Here is an 18,394-nt window from a genome sequence, read left to right as displayed (position 1 = left end):
ATACTAGTCTTGATTATGTTTGAAAGCAATTCTATTTTTTAATTTCTTGCATGTTGAGAACTCTTATAGATAAAATCCGAATAGCTGCAATCAGAGCTATATAAAGCCAGAGCACTGGGTCACGTTAGGTCACTGTGATGCAAATGACATATTTTGCTTATGTCAGATAAATTTTCTGGTGTATTTGTCTGGCAGGATATGGAGATTACTGTAGTTACGGCGTAGGAGGGACCAGACAGAATCAGCATGGATGTAGATTCCATAATAAGTAAAAATCATTACTGTTTGTGTTTCGCAACTTACATTTAATGTAACCAATAGAATTAAGTAAATATAATTTCATATTTTTAAATCAGAATAGTCTCTATCATCCAGTGTATTCAAGCCCTGAAGACCATACATACCTTGTTGAAATCATGGCAAGTTAAGGAAATTAGCAGTCTTTAAAGTCCAGCTGTTTGGTTTTTTTGTGCTTTTCTATTTCTGGTTGCTTTCCTTACATAGAAGAATTTCAGTTTTGGCAGCATAATAAACAAAACACTGTTGTTCTAGGATTTTTTTTTGTTAACTCCTCATTTTCTCTATATTCCTAAACTCAAACATTAACTAATGTTTGTTCAGCATTTTGTAGATGTAAAGCACTGTATTGCTGCTGCTGTTATGCATTATGTGGGTTGTCACTGGAAATAGTATTTTAATGCTGAAGTTTCTCTCCCCTCTGTAAAGGATCGTTTGTATTTGTTCATGGAGCCCTTGGCGAACCCAGTATTTTACACTTCTGCTCAAGCACGCTGCTGCAGGCACATTCACAGGCATCTTAAACAAAGAAGACCAAACATGACTCTTATCAGAACCCATTAGTGGTGCCTCTTTGTGCACTATGTAACACTTCATATTTCTGAAAGCTCTGTACAGTTGTTAACTTGCCCTCATAACAACACATGAGTTAGATAAGTATTATTCTATTTTACAGATGCAGAAAAATGGTAACTCACTGCTGTTAAACTGATTTACCTAAGGCCACGCAGTTAGTTGGTCGCAAGGCAGATATCAGCACTCAGGAATCCCTAACTTTGAGACCCTAAGTCCACTAGAGAGTGCTGTGTCTCAGTAAAATAAAGCAGTCACTGTTGGGTAGAATGAGGCACTCCAGTTGCCCCTTTGAGCATTATCTTTGGGCTACTAAGCCTAGTCTCTAGTCATTTTGGTGTCTTCCTGGCAGCAGAACATACTGGAGAGTCTTTCTATTCCACTGCTGGTTACAGAAAATTCTTGAGTGCAAGAGGATGTTTTCTTATCAGGAAGTCCGATTAAAATTTTTCTCCTCTAAACAAGTATATTGTATTTTACAAAGAGTCTTAAACTGAAGGACGTATTTAATTTTCTCAAAATGTAACATGTTTTAGTAGTAACAGTGGTTCTTGTGAATGTTTATTATAATGGTATTGTTTGTATGAGATAAACAATAGAATTATTTCCTTTAGCTAGTTATAATAGCTTCCCCAAGGCTAACTTACAGAAGAGACTTCCACATTTACTATTGTGGAATATGAACTCCTGAGAGAAAATATGGAATGTAACTGTCAAAAATTGTACATTTAGTTGCAACTATTTTTATTTTGTGCACCTTTTAACTTACATAATGTTTTTTTTTAAATAAACTGAGCAAAGTAGGAAACACTCTTTTCTCCCCCTTTTTTAGTTATACTTTCAGAGCCACAACATTTAAAAGGATCTGTTTGTTCTGGCTGTTTTATTTCCTATTTGCTTGTTTTGCAAAAGTAAAACTAAGCTAATCACATAAAAAAATCTGACCCTTCTTAGGAAGTGTTTGCTTGGCTGTTTTATTTGTAGTGATGTAGAATTTAGACATTCTGCATAATCTACATCTGAATAAACAAAATGTACACTGGTAACCGTACGTCTTCAGAATTAAAATGCAACAGAAGCGTGTCTGAGATCTTGGATTGCCATCGTAATAAAATACTGTACCTAGTTTCAAGTAATATATAGACTTGTGAAAGAAAAATTGTACATGTACAAAACTCTCTCTCTCTCTCTCATTTCAAGAGCGAATCATATTATATTTTACCAGCTTTTGTTCTTGCTAATACCAGCATTTTTTTCTTTAGTCACCTTTCCGCACCTTGCAGGTTCTGCTCCTTCGTGGCCTAGTCTTGTGGACACAAGCAAACAGTGGGATTATTATGCACGAAGAGAGAAAGATAGGGAACGAGAGAGAGAGAGAGACCGAGAGAGGGATCGTGATCGGGATCGTGATAGGGAACGAGAACGTACCAGAGAGAGAGAGAGGGAACGTGATCACAGCCCAACTCCAAGTGTTTTCAACAGGTTAGTAATAAAATAGTTAACTATAATACTGTATTTAAGTGTTGTGTCCATATTAGGTAGTGTGCTTCAACACTTAAAACCCTTGGTGTGCAGCTGTATGTCTCAAGGGACAAGAGGGTGTGGGTTTTCTTCTCCCTTTGTTTTCTGTTGGAAACTAGCAAAAATTTCCAAATGTAAAACAGAAGTGTAAAAATATACTTTATGTACTAACTACTTATAGAACTGCAGGCATTACGAATGTGATTTAAGCTTTGTGTATGAGGGAGAGAAGCAGTCTTTGACCTCATTAATTCCAAAAACAACTGTGGAATCTGTGGGTTCTCTATTATTTTACAATTGGAATTTCTACTTCTTTTCTGAGAGCAATGTCCACATACAGTTTACTCTAATTTGAAACAGTGGTATTACTGCCTGCTAAAGCTGGGTTGATTAGTTTGGTGGGTTTTGTGAGTAGTTGGAAATGAATAATGTTCTGTCCAAGCTATTTATTTGTGAACTTCAGGCTTCACTAAAAGGTCAAGAACTTTTTGTTTTCAGACAGATAACTCCTTTATTGAGATTTCAACTCTTTAATAATTTTTATTTTTTAAGTGATTAAACTTAGACACTACTGCTATCTTCTGTATGTTTTTGTGTACAAGAACAGAGCATTTAATGTTGAATTGGATGTGACACAAATAAGTTGAGGGCTATAGACTTACAAAGTTAGTATGAACGTATTTTGCTTAGGCAGTTTATTTCATGCTTTTCTAGTGGTTGCAAAATATTTTAGGATTAGTCCCTTAACTCTTCAGTTAATTGTTTTGATTGGTTTCATATTTACAGGATATACACATTAGCCATTCAATTGATTTTGGAATTGTCATCTTAATTGTTTTATGTTGCTGAACCTGAGCAGAACACCAGGAATTAGTATTACCTTAGTTGAGAGAAATGGGGTTTTTTTTATCATCTTTATCAATCATTACAGGCATAAGAGAATTGTTAAAGATCTAAATTAGGTGCAAGAAAACTTAGTTCTTATTTTGTGCAGTCATTGACATTGTGATGTTGTGGTTCTGTAGTGTGTCTGTGTTTTGTGTTACAAATTACTGAGTCAGTGTTTAAGAACTTAAGTCCAATTTAAACATCTGTTTCTCAGGCAGCTTGATTGAAGGCCAGAAAGAAGGCTGGTCATTCAAGGGTGCTTGAAATGAACCTTAATGACTTCCAGGCCCAGAGAAGTCTCTGTGTTGCTGCCAGAGATATCCGTAAAGGAGGGGGAAGAGGAGGCCTCAATTTTTTTTTTTTTTTTTTAAATGTGACTAAATTATCCACCATCTGCAGCAAAGCTGCTGCCACATTGCTATGTAAGGAACCAAGAGGCCCTTAACTAGAAAAAAGTAGATTTGGGAGTAACAGAGAAGGTGGGAGAAGATTTAAAAGGACAGATAATTCACATACGGTAATGTTGTTTTTTAAGCTTATTTACAGTTTCATTCACTTTTCAAAAATAAAAACACCTGTGAGGAGGAAGAAGGGAACGAGAACTTCACACATCACAAAGATGCATTAAATTTCAGGGAAAGAATACTTACCATTGTTGTCTTTTTTCCTCTCGGTTTAAAACTACCAGAAACAATACTTCTGCGAGTAGGCATCATGTTTTGTGCAGGGAAAACTAAAATGAGGCTATATGCACTTCTATATTTGGCCCTGCAAACGAAAAATCTGTGTTCTATTGCATTTCTTACCAGTGTAAGATAACCCGAGTGCATGTTACTGGAAATGTGCAAGTTAATGTGGTTTTAAATGATCCCACAACCATCTTACCACCTTCTTCCCTTACTACCCCCCTCTGTATATGAAAATTGTGCGTATTTTGCTTACATCCCACTCCCTACCGTTCAAATGGTGCCTTCTTTCTTGGATTTTAATCTCTTCAGGGAAAGGACCATGTTTCCTTTGTGCTGAGGTACAGTTTTGAAGTTAGTTATCACTAACAATGTAAAGTGCAAATACTTGATTGACTTCCTCTCCGTATTGGAACTCATTCTTAGCAGGGTATCTTATAAAGAATGAATTCTACTGTTTAAATCAGTTTTAAGGGTTTTAGCAAAATATATGATAAAACTTTCAAATATGGATGCCTTAAGTTAGGTACCTAAATAGAAGTGGGATTTTCAGGTATGTTGAGCATCCTCAACTGTCATTGAAGTGAACAGCAGTTGTAGGTTCTGAGAACCTCTAAAATTATGCCCATTTCTGATTTGATGCCTAAATATGGATTCAGATGTTGATCTTTAGGCACCCATGTTTGAAAATTGTGGGCATAAAGTGTGTGTGTGTGTGTGTGTGTGTGTGTGTATGTGGGGCAGGGTGTACACTAACACTTATTGTGTATGTATGTTGTGTGTGCTTGGTTTTGTATTGGTAGTATTTGTATGTGTAGAGGTTTGTAGGGGCTTTGTGCTGGGAGAGAAGCTGAGCCCTGATTAGGGGGCGGGGCTTCACTGACTAGGGGTCCTATAAAGGTAGCAGCCAGTCAGGCAGCGGCACAGACAGCTGCAGCGGCACAGGAGCTAGCAAACAGAGCTGTAAACAGGGGAGTTTGAGTGGGAGTTCTGTTGGAGGAGAAGGTATTTGTGTGTGCTTGGTTTTGTATTGGTAGTATTTGTATGTGTAGAGGTTTGTAGGGGCTTTGTGCTGGGAGAGAAGCTGAGCCCTGATTAGGGGGCGGGGCTTCACTGACTAGGGGTCCTATAAAGGTAGCAGCCAGTCAGGCAGCGGCACAGACAGCTGCAGCGGCACAGGAGCTAGCAAACAGAGCTGTAAACAGGGGAGTTTGAGTGGGAGTTCTGTTGGAGGAGAAGGTATTTGTGTGTGCTTGGTTTTGTATTGGTAGTATTTGTATGTGTAGAGGTTTGTAGGGGCTTTGTGCTGGGAGAGAAGCTGAGCCCTGATTAGGGGGCGGGGCTTCACTGACTAGGGGTCCTATAAAGGTAGCAGCCAGTCAGGCAGCGGCACAGACAGCTGCAGCGGCACAGGAGCTAGCAAACAGAGCTGTAAACAGGGGAGTTTGAGTGGGAGTTCTGTTGGAGGAGAAGGTATTTGTGTGTGCTTGGTTTTGTATTGGTAGTATTTGTATGTGTAGAGGTTTGTAGGGGCTTTGTGCTGGGAGAGAAGCTGAGCCCTGATTAGGGGGCGGGGCTTCACTGACTAGGGGTCCTATAAAGGTAGCAGCCAGTCAGGCAGCGGCACAGACAGCTGCAGCGGCACAGGAGCTAGCAAACAGAGCTGTAAACAGGGGAGTTTGAGTGGGAGTTCTGTTGGAGGAGAAGGTATTTGTGTGTGCTTGGTTTTGTATTGGTAGTATTTGTATGTGTAGAGGTTTGTAGGGGCTTTGTGCTGGGAGAGAAGCTGAGCCCTGATTAGGGGGCGGGGCTTCACTGACTAGGGGTCCTATAAAGGTAGCAGCCAGTCAGGCAGCGGCACAGACAGCTGCAGCGGCACAGGAGCTAGCAAACAGAGCTGTAAACAGGGGAGTTTGAGTGGGAGTTCTGTTGGAGGAGAAGGTATTTGTGTGTGCTTGGTTTTGTATTGGTAGTATTTGTATGTGTAGAGGTTTGTAGGGGCTTTGTGCTGGGAGAGAAGCTGAGCCCTGATTAGGGGGCGGGGCTTCACTGACTAGGGGTCCTATAAAGGTAGCAGCCAGTCAGGCAGCGGCACAGACAGCTGCAGCGGCACAGGAGCTAGCAAACAGAGCTGTAAACAGGGGAGTTTGAGTGGGAGTTCTGTTGGAGGAGAAGGTATTTGTGTGTGCTTGGTTTTGTATTGGTAGTATTTGTATGTGTAGAGGTTTGTAGGGGCTTTGTGCTGGGAGAGAAGCTGAGCCCTGATTAGGGGGCGGGGCTTCACTGACTAGGGGTCCTATAAAGGTAGCAGCCAGTCAGGCAGCGGCACAGACAGCTGCAGCGGCACAGGAGCTAGCAAACAGAGCTGTAAACAGGGGAGTTTGAGTGGGAGTTCTGTTGGAGGAGAAGGTATTTGTGTGTGCTTGGTTTTGTATTGGTAGTATTTGTATGTGTAGAGGTTTGTAGGGGCTTTGTGCTGGGAGAGAAGCTGAGCCCTGATTAGGGGGCGGGGCTTCACTGACTAGGGGTCCTATAAAGGTAGCAGCCAGTCAGGCAGCGGCACAGACAGCTGCAGCGGCACAGGAGCTAGCAAACAGAGCTGTAAACAGGGGAGTTTGAGTGGGAGTTCTGTTGGAGGAGAAGGTATTTGTGTGTGCTTGGTTTTGTATTGGTAGTATTTGTATGTGTAGAGGTTTGTAGGGGCTTTGTGCTGGGAGAGAAGCTGAGCCCTGATTAGGGGGCGGGGCTTCACTGACTAGGGGTCCTATAAAGGTAGCAGCCAGTCAGGCAGCGGCACAGACAGCTGCAGCGGCACAGGAGCTAGCAAACAGAGCTGTAAACAGGGGAGTTTGAGTGGGAGTTCTGTTGGAGGAGAAGGTATTTGTGTGTGCTTGGTTTTGTATTGGTAGTATTTGTATGTGTAGAGGTTTGTAGGGGCTTTGTGCTGGGAGAGAAGCTGAGCCCTGATTAGGGGGCGGGGCTTCACTGACTAGGGGTCCTATAAAGGTAGCAGCCAGTCAGGCAGCGGCACAGACAGCTGCAGCGGCACAGGAGCTAGCAAACAGAGCTGTAAACAGGGGAGTTTGAGTGGGAGTTCTGTTGGAGGAGAAGGTATTTGTGTGTGCTTGGTTTTGTATTGGTAGTATTTGTATGTGTAGAGGTTTGTAGGGGCTTTGTGCTGGGAGAGAAGCTGAGCCCTGATTAGGGGGCGGGGCTTCACTGACTAGGGGTCCTATAAAGGTAGCAGCCAGTCAGGCAGCGGCACAGACAGCTGCAGCGGCACAGGAGCTAGCAAACAGAGCTGTAAACAGGGGAGTTTGAGTGGGAGTTCTGTTGGAGGAGAAGGTATTTGTGTGTGCTTGGTTTTGTATTGGTAGTATTTGTATGTGTAGAGGTTTGTAGGGGCTTTGTGCTGGGAGAGAAGCTGAGCCCTGATTAGGGGGCGGGGCTTCACTGACTAGGGGTCCTATAAAGGTAGCAGCCAGTCAGGCAGCGGCACAGACAGCTGCAGCGGCACAGGAGCTAGCAAACAGAGCTGTAAACAGGGGAGTTTGAGTGGGAGTTCTGTTGGAGGAGAAGGTATTTGTGTGTGCTTGGTTTTGTATTGGTAGTATTTGTATGTGTAGAGGTTTGTAGGGGCTTTGTGCTGGGAGAGAAGCTGAGCCCTGATTAGGGGGCGGGGCTTCACTGACTAGGGGTCCTATAAAGGTAGCAGCCAGTCAGGCAGCGGCACAGACAGCTGCAGCGGCACAGGAGCTAGCAAACAGAGCTGTAAACAGGGGAGTTTGAGTGGGAGTTCTGTTGGAGGAGAAGGTATTTGTGTGTGCTTGGTTTTGTATTGGTAGTATTTGTATGTGTAGAGGTTTGTAGGGGCTTTGTGCTGGGAGAGAAGCTGAGCCCTGATTAGGGGGCGGGGCTTCACTGACTAGGGGTCCTATAAAGGTAGCAGCCAGTCAGGCAGCGGCACAGACAGCTGCAGCGGCACAGGAGCTAGCAAACAGAGCTGTAAACAGGGGAGTTTGAGTGGGAGTTCTGTTGGAGGAGAAGGTATTTGTGTGTGCTTGGTTTTGTATTGGTAGTATTTGTATGTGTAGAGGTTTGTAGGGGCTTTGTGCTGGGAGAGAAGCTGAGCCCTGATTAGGGGGCGGGGCTTCACTGACTAGGGGTCCTATAAAGGTAGCAGCCAGTCAGGCAGCGGCACAGACAGCTGCAGCGGCACAGGAGCTAGCAAACAGAGCTGTAAACAGGGGAGTTTGAGTGGGAGTTCTGTTGGAGGAGAAGGTATTTGTGTGTGCTTGGTTTTGTATTGGTAGTATTTGTATGTGTAGAGGTTTGTAGGGGCTTTGTGCTGGGAGAGAAGCTGAGCCCTGATTAGGGGGCGGGGCTTCACTGACTAGGGGTCCTATAAAGGTAGCAGCCAGTCAGGCAGCGGCACAGACAGCTGCAGCGGCACAGGAGCTAGCAAACAGAGCTGTAAACAGGGGAGTTTGAGTGGGAGTTCTGTTGGAGGAGAAGGTATTTGTGTGTGCTTGGTTTTGTATTGGTAGTATTTGTATGTGTAGAGGTTTGTAGGGGCTTTGTGCTGGGAGAGAAGCTGAGCCCTGATTAGGGGGCGGGGCTTCACTGACTAGGGGTCCTATAAAGGTAGCAGCCAGTCAGGCAGCGGCACAGACAGCTGCAGCGGCACAGGAGCTAGCAAACAGAGCTGTAAACAGGGGAGTTTGAGTGGGAGTTCTGTTGGAGGAGAAGGTATTTGTGTGTGCTTGGTTTTGTATTGGTAGTATTTGTATGTGTAGAGGTTTGTAGGGGCTTTGTGCTGGGAGAGAAGCTGAGCCCTGATTAGGGGGCGGGGCTTCACTGACTAGGGGTCCTATAAAGGTAGCAGCCAGTCAGGCAGCGGCACAGACAGCTGCAGCGGCACAGGAGCTAGCAAACAGAGCTGTAAACAGGGGAGTTTGAGTGGGAGTTCTGTTGGAGGAGAAGGTATTTGTGTGTGCTTGGTTTTGTATTGGTAGTATTTGTATGTGTAGAGGTTTGTAGGGGCTTTGTGCTGGGAGAGAAGCTGAGCCCTGAGTAGGGGGCGGGGCTTCACTGACTAGGGGTCCTATAAAGGTAGCAGCCAGTCAGGCAGCGGCACAGACAGCTGCAGCGGCACAGGAGCTAGCAAACAGAGCTGTAAACAGGGGAGTTTGAGTGGGAGTTCTGTTGGAGGAGAAGGTATTTGTGTGTGCTTGGTTTTGTATTGGTAGTATTTGTATGTGTAGAGGTTTGTAGGGGCTTTGTGCTGGGAGAGAAGCTGAGCCCTGAGTAGGGGGCGGGGCTTCACTGACTAGGGGTCCTATAAAGGTAGCAGCCAGTCAGGCAGCGGCACAGACAGCTGCAGCGGCACAGGAGCTAGCAAACAGAGCTGTAAACAGGGGAGTTTGAGTGGGAGTTCTGTTGGAGGAGAAGGTATTTGTGTGTGCTTGGTTTTGTATTGGTAGTATTTGTATGTGTAGAGGTTTGTAGGGGCTTTGTGCTGGGAGAGAAGCTGAGCCCTGATTAGGGGGCGGGGCTTCACTGACTAGGGGTCCTATAAAGGTAGCAGCCAGTCAGGCAGCGGCACAGACAGCTGCAGCGGCACAGGAGCTAGCAAACAGAGCTGTAAACAGGGGAGTTTGAGTGGGAGTTCTGTTGGAGGAGAAGGTATTTGTGTGTGCTTGGTTTTGTATTGGTAGTATTTGTATGTGTAGAGGTTTGTAGGGGCTTTGTGCTGGGAGAGAAGCTGAGCCCTGATTAGGGGGCGGGGCTTCACTGACTAGGGGTCCTATAAAGGTAGCAGCCAGTCAGGCAGCGGCACAGACAGCTGCAGCGGCACAGGAGCTAGCAAACAGAGCTGTAAACAGGGGAGTTTGAGTGGGAGTTCTGTTGGAGGAGAAGGTATTTGTGTGTGCTTGGTTTTGTATTGGTAGTATTTGTATGTGTAGAGGTTTGTAGGGGCTTTGTGCTGGGAGAGAAGCTGAGCCCTGATTAGGGGGCGGGGCTTCACTGACTAGGGGTCCTATAAAGGTAGCAGCCAGTCAGGCAGCGGCACAGACAGCTGCAGCGGCACAGGAGCTAGCAAACAGAGCTGTAAACAGGGGAGTTTGAGTGGGAGTTTGAAAGGGGAGTTTGTCTTGCGGTGCTTGTGTTGGGTTTGGTTTTGCTGTGGGTGGTGGTGTTTTGGTGTGGTTTGTGTTTCCCAGAGTAACAGGATTTAGGTGGGAAGGATATGACAGATACAGAGGTGGCAGTGGGAGTGACCTATGTAGCAGAAGACACAATGAAGATGACTGGATGTGGAAGCTGTGGTATGTACATGATCCTGGAGGGGGCACCTGGTAAGAGTTTTGTCTGCATGAAGTGCCGTCTGATAGAGCTGATGGAGGAAAAGATCCGAGGTTTGGAGATGCAGGTGGAAAGTCTGGTAGAGTTTAGGAAGGGGTTTGAGCAGATTATGGAGCAAAGACATGAGGTATCTGAAGGGAAAAGCTCAGACTTGCAGATGGAAGCAGGACTAGGGAATTCTGAGGGGAGACTGGGTGAGGAAAGTGGTCGGTGGAAGCATGTGACTAAAAGAACTAGGCAGAGGAAAAGACGGGCTAGTGAAGGAGAAATAGAGCTTAAGAATAGGTTTGCAGAGTTGGAAAATGAGGAAGGGGCTCAGCAGGTAGTCACTGAAGGTGACAGGGCAAGGAAGAAGAGAAGAGAGGTTAGTCCTATAGGAAAAGGGGAAGAGTTAATGGAGATTACACCAAATATGAGCCCCAGGAGGATACAGGATGGGTTAAAAAGGATTACAAGGGAGAATGGGAATGGAAAGAACTTGCAGCCAGAGGGAACAGGGGATAGACTGGAGAATAGTACAGTCACTAGGAAAAGGCAGGTCTATGTGATTGGGGACTCTTTACTGAGAAGAATAGATAGGCCTGTAACCAGAGCTGATCCAGAAAATAGGAGGGTGTGCTGTCTTCCGGGTGCTAAGATACGGGATGTAGACCTGAGGTTGAAAAGGATTCTAAAGGGAGCGGGAAAGAATCCCCTAATTATCCTTCATGTGGGAACAAATGATACGGCTAGATTCTCGCTGGATAGTATTAAGGGAGACTATGCTAGGCTGGGGAGGACGCTTAAGGAAATTGAGGCTCAGGTGATCTTTAGTGGGATTCTGCCTGTTCCTAGAGAAGGGCAACAAAGGTGTGACAAGATTATGACTATCAATAGATGGCTTAGGCAGTGGTGCTATAAGGAGGGCTTTGGGATGTATGGCCATTGGGAGGCATTCATGGATAGAGGACAGTTCTCTCGGGATGGACTTCATCTGAGTAGGGAAGGAAATAGACTTCTAGGATGGAGGCTGGCACAACTGATTAAGAGAGCTTTAAACTAGGAATTTGGGGGAGATGGTTGGGAGATGTCCAGGTAATCTCCACGCCAGAATTAAGCATAGAGTGGAAAGAAAATGAAGTAAGAGTGGATACAGCTGTAGGTAGGAGGAAGGGCAGTGTAGATACAAGTCTAATAGGTTATACTGGTAGTAAAATAACCGTGCCTAATAGGGTACAGAATGTGAGTGAGGCTAAACAGCAAAAATTAAGATGTTTGTACACTAATGCAAGGAGCCTAGGTAACAAAATGGAGGAACTAGAGTTACTGGTGCAGGAAGTGAAACCAGATATTATAGGTATAACAGAGACCTGGTGGAATAGTAGTCATGACTGGGCTACAGGTATTGAAGGGTATGTGCTGTTTAGGAAAGACCGAAATAAAGGTAAAGGTGGTGGAGTAGCACTGTATATCAATGATGAGATAGAATGTAAAGAAATAAGAAGCGATGAAATGGATATGACTGAGTCTGTCTGGGCAAAAATTAAATTGGGGAAGAAAACTATTAGAGCCTCCCCTGGGATAGTGCTTGGGGTGTGCTATAGACCGCCGGGATCTAATTTGGATATGGATAGAGCCCTTTTTAATGTTTTTAATAAAGTAAATACTAATGGAAACTGTGTGATCATGGGAGACTTTAACTTCCCAGATATAGACTGGAGGACGAGTGCTAGTAATAATAATAGGGCTCAGATTTTCCTAGATGCGATAGCTGATGGATTCCTTCAGCAAGTAGTTGCCGAACCGACTAGAGGGGATGCTATTTTAGATTTGGTCTTGGTGAGTAATGAGGACCTCATAGAGGAAATGGTTGTAGGGGATAATCTTGGCTCAAGTGATCATGAGCTAATTCAGTTCAAACTGAATGGAAGGATTAACAAAAATAAATCTGCAACTAAGGTTTTTGATTTCAAAAGGGCTGACTTTCAAAAATTAAGGAAATTAGTTAGGGAAGTGGATTGGACTGAAGAATTTATGGGTTTAAAGGTAGAGGAGGCCTGGGATTATTTTAAATTAAAGCTGCAGAAGCTATCGGAAGCCTGCATCCCAAGAAAGGGGAAAAAATTCATAGGCAGGAGTTGTAGACCAAGCTGGATGAGCAAGCATCTTAGAGAGGTAATTAAGAAAAAGCAGAAAGCATATAGGGAGTGGAAGAAGGGAGGGATCAGTAAGGCAAGCTACCTTATTGAGGTCAGAATATGTAGGGATAAAGTGAGACAGGCTAAAAGTCAAGTAGAGTTGGACCTTGCAAAGGGAATTAAAACCAATAGTAAAAGGTTCTATAGTCATATAAATAGGAAGAAAACAAAGAAAGAAGAAGTGGGACCGCTAAAAACTGAGGATGGAGTGGAGGTCAAGGATAATCTAGGCATGGCCCAATATCTAAACAAATACTTTGCCTCAGTCTTTAATAAGACTAAAGAGGATCTTAGGGATAATGGTAGCATGATAAATGGGAATGAGGATATGGAGGTAGACATCACCATATCTGAGGTAGAAGCGAAACTCAAACAGCTTAATGGGACTAAATCGGGGGGCCCAGATAATCTTCATCCAAGAATATTAAAAGAATTGGCACAAGAAATTGCAAGCCCATTAGCAAGAATTTTTAATGAATCTGTAAACTCAGGGGTTGTACCGTATGATTGGAGGATTGCTAACATAGTTCCTATTTTTAAGAAAGGGAAAAAAAGTGATCCAAGTAATTATAGGCCTGTTAGTTTGACATCTGTAGTATGCAAGGTCTTGGAAAAAATTTTGAAGGAGAAGGTAGTTAAGGACATTGAAGTCAATGGTAAATGGGACAAAATACAACATGGTTTTACAAAAGGTAGATCGTGCCAAACCAACCTGATCTCCTTCTTTGAGAAAGTAACAGATTTTTTAGATAAAGGAAACGCAGTGGATCTAATTTACTTAGATTTTAGTAAGGCGTTTGATACGGTGCCACATGGGGAATTATTAGTTAAATTGGATAAGATGGGCATCAATAGGAATATTGAAAGGTGGATAGGGAATTGGTTAAAGGGGAGACTACAACGGGTCCTACTGAAAGGTGAACTGTCAAGTTGGAGGGAGGTTACCAGTGGAGTTCCTCAGGGATCGGTTTTGGGACCAATCTTATTTAATCTTTTTATTACTGACCTGGGCACAAAAAGTGGGAGTGTGCTACTAAAGTTTGCAGATGATACAAAGCTGGGAGGTATTGCTAATTTAGAGAAGGACAGGGATACCCTACAGGAGGATCTGGATGACCTTGTAAACTGGAGTAATAGGAATAGGATGAAATTTAATAGTGAGAAGTGTAAGGTCATGCATTTAGGGATTAATAACAAGAATTTTAGTTATAAGCTAGGGATGCATCAACTAGAAGTAACAGAGGAGGAAAAGGACCTTGGAGTATTGGTTGATCATAGGATGACTATGAGCTGCCAATGTGATATGGCTGTGAAAAAAGCTAATGTCGTCTTGGGATGCATCAGGAGAGGTATTTCCAGTAGGGATAAGGAGGTTTTAGTACCGTTATATAAGGCACTGGTGAGACCTCACCTGGAGTACTGTGTGCAGTTCTGGTCTCCCATGTTTAAGAAGGATGAATTCAAACTGGAACAGGTACAGAGAAGGGCTACTAGGATGATCCGAGGAATGGAAAACTTGTCTTATGAAAGGAGACTCAGGGAGCTTGGCTTGTTTAGCCTAACTAAAAGAAGGCTGAGGGGAGATATGATTGCCCTCTATAAATATATCAGAGGGATAAATACCAGAGAGGGAGAGGAATTATTTAAACTCAGTACCAATGTGGACACAAGAACAAATGGATATAAACTGGCCACTAGGAAATTTAGATTAGAAATTAGACGAAGGTTTCTAACCATCAGAGGAGTGAAGTTTTGGAATAGCCTTCCGAGGGAAGTAGTGGGGGCAAAAGATCTATCTTGCTTTAAGATTAAACTCGATAAGTTTATGGAGGAGATGGTATGATGGGATAACATGGTTTTGGTAATTAAATATTCACGGTAAATAGGCCCAATGGCCTGTGATGGGTTTTAGATGGGGTAAGATCCAAGTTACCTGGGAAAGAATTTTCTGTAGTATCTGGCTGATGAATCTTGCCCATATGCTCAGGGTTTAGCTGATCGCCATATTTGGGGTCGGGAAGGAATTTTCCTCCAGGGCAGATTGGAAGAGGCCCTGGAGGTTTTTCGCCTTCCTCTGTAGCATGGGGCACGGGTCACTTGCTGGAGGATTCTCTGCTCCTTGAGGTCTTTAAACTACAATTTGAGGACTTCAATAGCACAGATACAGGTGTGAGGTTTTTTTGTAGGAGTGGTGGGTGAAATTCTGTGGCCTGCGTTGTGCAGGAGGTCAGACTAGATGATCATAATGGTCCCTTCTGACCTAAATATCTATGAATCTATGTTCAAATATTGTGTGTGCGCACATGCAGTGGTATCAACTATGTGATAAAATAGTGGAGTCATGATTACATTACATTATTACAAAGTTCTGTGTTTTGTCATACACCTTTGACTGCCCTCTATATACTATATATACTATATATCTCTCATTGGGAATATTTCTGACATTCAGAATGTGAGCAGTTTCAAATACACATAGTTTATTACTTTAAGCTACCTGCTAGGCAGAGAAATGTTGGTTCCTTTTGTCCGAAGTCATGGAATCTCTGCTCCTGCTCTGAAGACCCGCTGATCCATTGCCCAAGGGTGGCTGTATTTGTTCAGTGCTGCACCAGGGACTCGTTTTAAGGTCCAATATTACACAACTCTGCAGGGCAAAAAAAACGGCTTCAAATTATTGAAAAGGGGTGTGTGACGCATGTTTACCTGTCAGTTGTTCATTTTTGAGGTACAGCAGAATAAAGATACAAGGGAGTAATAAGAAAATATAAGCCCTGCCTCTCTAAAGGTGCACAGTGAGCTAGATTCAATTTGACATGTATAGCCAGAGAAAATTGTTATACATACCAGGATCCAGTCACCTTTATACTTTAGGGTGACTAAGGTGCAAGCAAGATAAAAAAGCATTTACAATTTTAGGTTGTGTGAGAGGAAATTGAATAACTCCAGAGATGGACAGGAATGATGATAGTAAGCAGATATAGGTAACAATAGTTATTGTACAGAGAATAAACTATTCCACTTCTTCTCATCTCTCCCCTCCCAATGGCACACCTAATCAACCATTTCATTGTTGAATTGCTGATGTAATCCAGTGCTGTGTGCCTGATGGATTGTCATAGTTTTAATGACAAAAAGGGTAACTATTACAAAGGACTTGGATCTTGGGGAGAAGGGAAGGTGATACGTACCTGGTTGGTTGAGTCTCAGACGTGTGGCCTGCTTAGAGGGCTAGAAAGAAACTGGTACAGAGAGGAGTCCGTTCTAGAAATCTAGGATATTGCTTTTTTCACTTCAACAACATGGATTGTATTTATCTGGAATTAGCTTTTACAGAGTTTTGACTAAATATGCTGGGCATACAGTTTCTTTTAATCTCATTTTATTGCTCTGTTTTAATTCTTTGGTTTTTTACCTATAGCCAAGGTGGCTTTAGACTGAGAATGTCATGCAGACCATCCTGAATAATTTCAACCTCCTAAGAAGAGGTAGCAAAAGGAAGCTTATCTGGATCCTATTGCACTTGGATTTGTCTGTCAAAAAGGGCACTGATTAAATATTAGATTCTTCGTTGAGTGGTGTCTCTAGAGGTGCTTCACTTTGTGTGTGCTGGTGTACGTGTGCCTGGGAGTGGAGGTCTTCAATAGCAGTGCCTGTTGGGCTCATCCCCATCACAGACTGTAAGGGTGTCTGTATAGCACTGTGTGACCCAGCATCCGTCAGTTCCTTCTCAACTGTCCTTGGTCTGCGACAGAGCCTCTAGCAGATCCCTTCGTCGCTCGTTGTAGTGCCTTTAGATGTTTTAAGTTTCCGTTTTAGATAGTTGTTAGCAGTTTTTTTCTCTCTTTTATTCTCCCTGGGAAAAAAAAATGTCTTTCCTCCCTGTTATTTCCTAGTAGAGATTCCAGAGTCCTTCCCAATCGGGAAGTTCTCCCCTCACGGAACTATGCCCAGATCCCCTGACTTTAAGAGGTGCCTCTCTTGCCATGAGGCCATTCCCATGAGCGATGGGGATTCCCGGTGCATTTTGTGCCTGGAAGAAGGGCACGTATATCAGCAGTTGTTCCCGCTGCCTTAATTTAAAGGCACAGGCCAGAAAAGACTGTGACCTCAAACTCAAGTTTAATTATGATGGAGAACACATTACGGCCCGCCTGAGATCCTTGTCCTGAGACCTCTTTTCTGCAGCACTGATTCGCCTCAACTGCCAACCCCGACTGCTCGCGCGCTGCTAAGAGAGTCTGCTCTCTCCTATCCAGAAGACAAAAAATGCGTCCTGGGTTCACACTCCAAGGAGCCACCCCATCTCCCAGTGAGATCTGTGGCTGCCATGTCTTCTTCACTGAGATGTAGCTGTTCTGTCACATGAGTACCTCCGGTACTGGCACTATTGGCAGGCCCAAAGACCCCAAGAGGACAGGACCGCATGAAAGGATTACACCATGTGAGACTGACAAGGGTAATGTGAAAACCTCCAAGTTGGCTCCACCATCCATACTGAAACATATGGCTCTGAGTGATGAAACCACCGGCACCGCAGAGGCCCTCGGCACCAATGAAGCTGTCAACACCATCTGGTGGACATTCGGCAAGCTACACCCTGTCTGCTGGTACTGACAAGCTTTGCACTGATGCCTCATTCTAGGACATCTCAACACATGATGCCAGTGATGCTTAACTCAACTATCCTCTCACAGGAGGGCCTTATGTAGCTGCTCTCCATCTTCCTCGGTATCCAGGTCCCTGGAGCCAAAGCTAGAATTTCTGGAGGAGCAAGAGGAGAAATGAGAGGAAGAAAGCAGACCACTGGCCAACATCTTGTTCTGTCTATATGAGGCAATCATGCCATCGCCTCCCACTGTGGATGACTTCAGACACTTCCAAGAACTCTTTCGACACAGACAAGTGTAGCGGACACTCTACAGATCCCATGAGAGTCTGTGAGCAACAACATAAGTTGTTAGACATCTTACAGGCCTTCACATAGGCAAGAATCACGCTTCCTGTCAACGAAGCCTTATTACACCTAGTTAAGGTAATCTGGCAGACCGCTGCATCCACGCCACCAGTCTGCAAGCGGGTGGACAAAAAATATATATATCCTTGCAAAAAAAAAAAAGATGGGTTTTTTTATTTTTCCACCTAACCCCTAATTCCCTCATAGTTAATGCAGTGAATGAGAGAGGGAGAAAACGTCATTCTCGGACACCCCCTGCAATAAAGAATGGAAGAGGCTAGATCTCTTCGGGTCCACACTCCCGTTCAGGATTACTACTTACGAGGTGCTTCGATAAAATATAACCATTTGAACTACTCTAAGTTCACTGACTTACTGCAACATATCCTGGACAACAAGAAGGAGCAATTTCAGGTGCTTATAACTGAAGGACAGCCGTTGGGACGGACAGTGCTACTGGCCTCTCTGGGTGCGCCCGACACTGCAGCCCAATCCATAGCCACAGCTGTGGTCATGAGACACGCATCGTGGCTACATCTGTCGGGGTTCCCCAAAGAAGTTCAGACCATACTGGAGGATAGCCTGTTTGGGGGCCCCAAACTCTTCACCAAGCTTACTGATGAGTCCCTTCATTCCCTGAAGAATTCAAGGCAACACTATGCTCCCTCAGCATTTATTCACCAAAACAAAGAAGATGTCAAACTACTGCTAGTTCTCGTCCTCCACTTTTTGGCCCCTAACGATACTACAACACACAACGTAGATGCCAGAGACCCCTCTCCTAAATGTAAGCAGGGCCCAGCTCAGTCAACTGCTCTTCATCCTTCCACCTCCAAGCAGCAGTTCTGAAAGTTACGTCGAGACCCTGAGAGCTCTCCCCCTGAATCAAATGCAGCAACCATCCATATTATCTCACCAGTTTGGCAGCC

The 18,394-nt window shown here is 44.1% G+C and overlaps 1 protein-coding gene across 10 annotated transcripts in view; it reads left to right on the top strand.

The window, feature by feature from the left end:
• Positions 1–18,394, top strand: part of FIP1L1 (factor interacting with PAPOLA and CPSF1) — an 80,378-nt gene that overhangs the window by 52,949 nt on the left and 9,035 nt on the right. For 9 of the 10 annotated variants that reach the window (XM_077815627.1, XM_077815626.1, XM_077815629.1 and 6 more), the window contains one exon: positions 2,133–2,352. In XM_077815627.1, coding sequence (XP_077671753.1) covers positions 2,133–2,352 — 220 coding nt within the window. The remainder of the gene's footprint in view (positions 1–2,132; positions 2,353–18,394) is intronic. The other variant, XM_077815628.1, reaches the window with a different exon arrangement.

This window comes from Eretmochelys imbricata, chromosome 4 (assembly GCF_965152235.1).
Source record: "Eretmochelys imbricata isolate rEreImb1 chromosome 4, rEreImb1.hap1, whole genome shotgun sequence".
NCBI lineage: Eukaryota > Metazoa > Chordata > Testudines > Cheloniidae > Eretmochelys > Eretmochelys imbricata.
The sequence above is the reverse complement of the archived record's forward strand: the minus strand, read 5'-3'. Positions and strand labels throughout refer to the sequence as shown.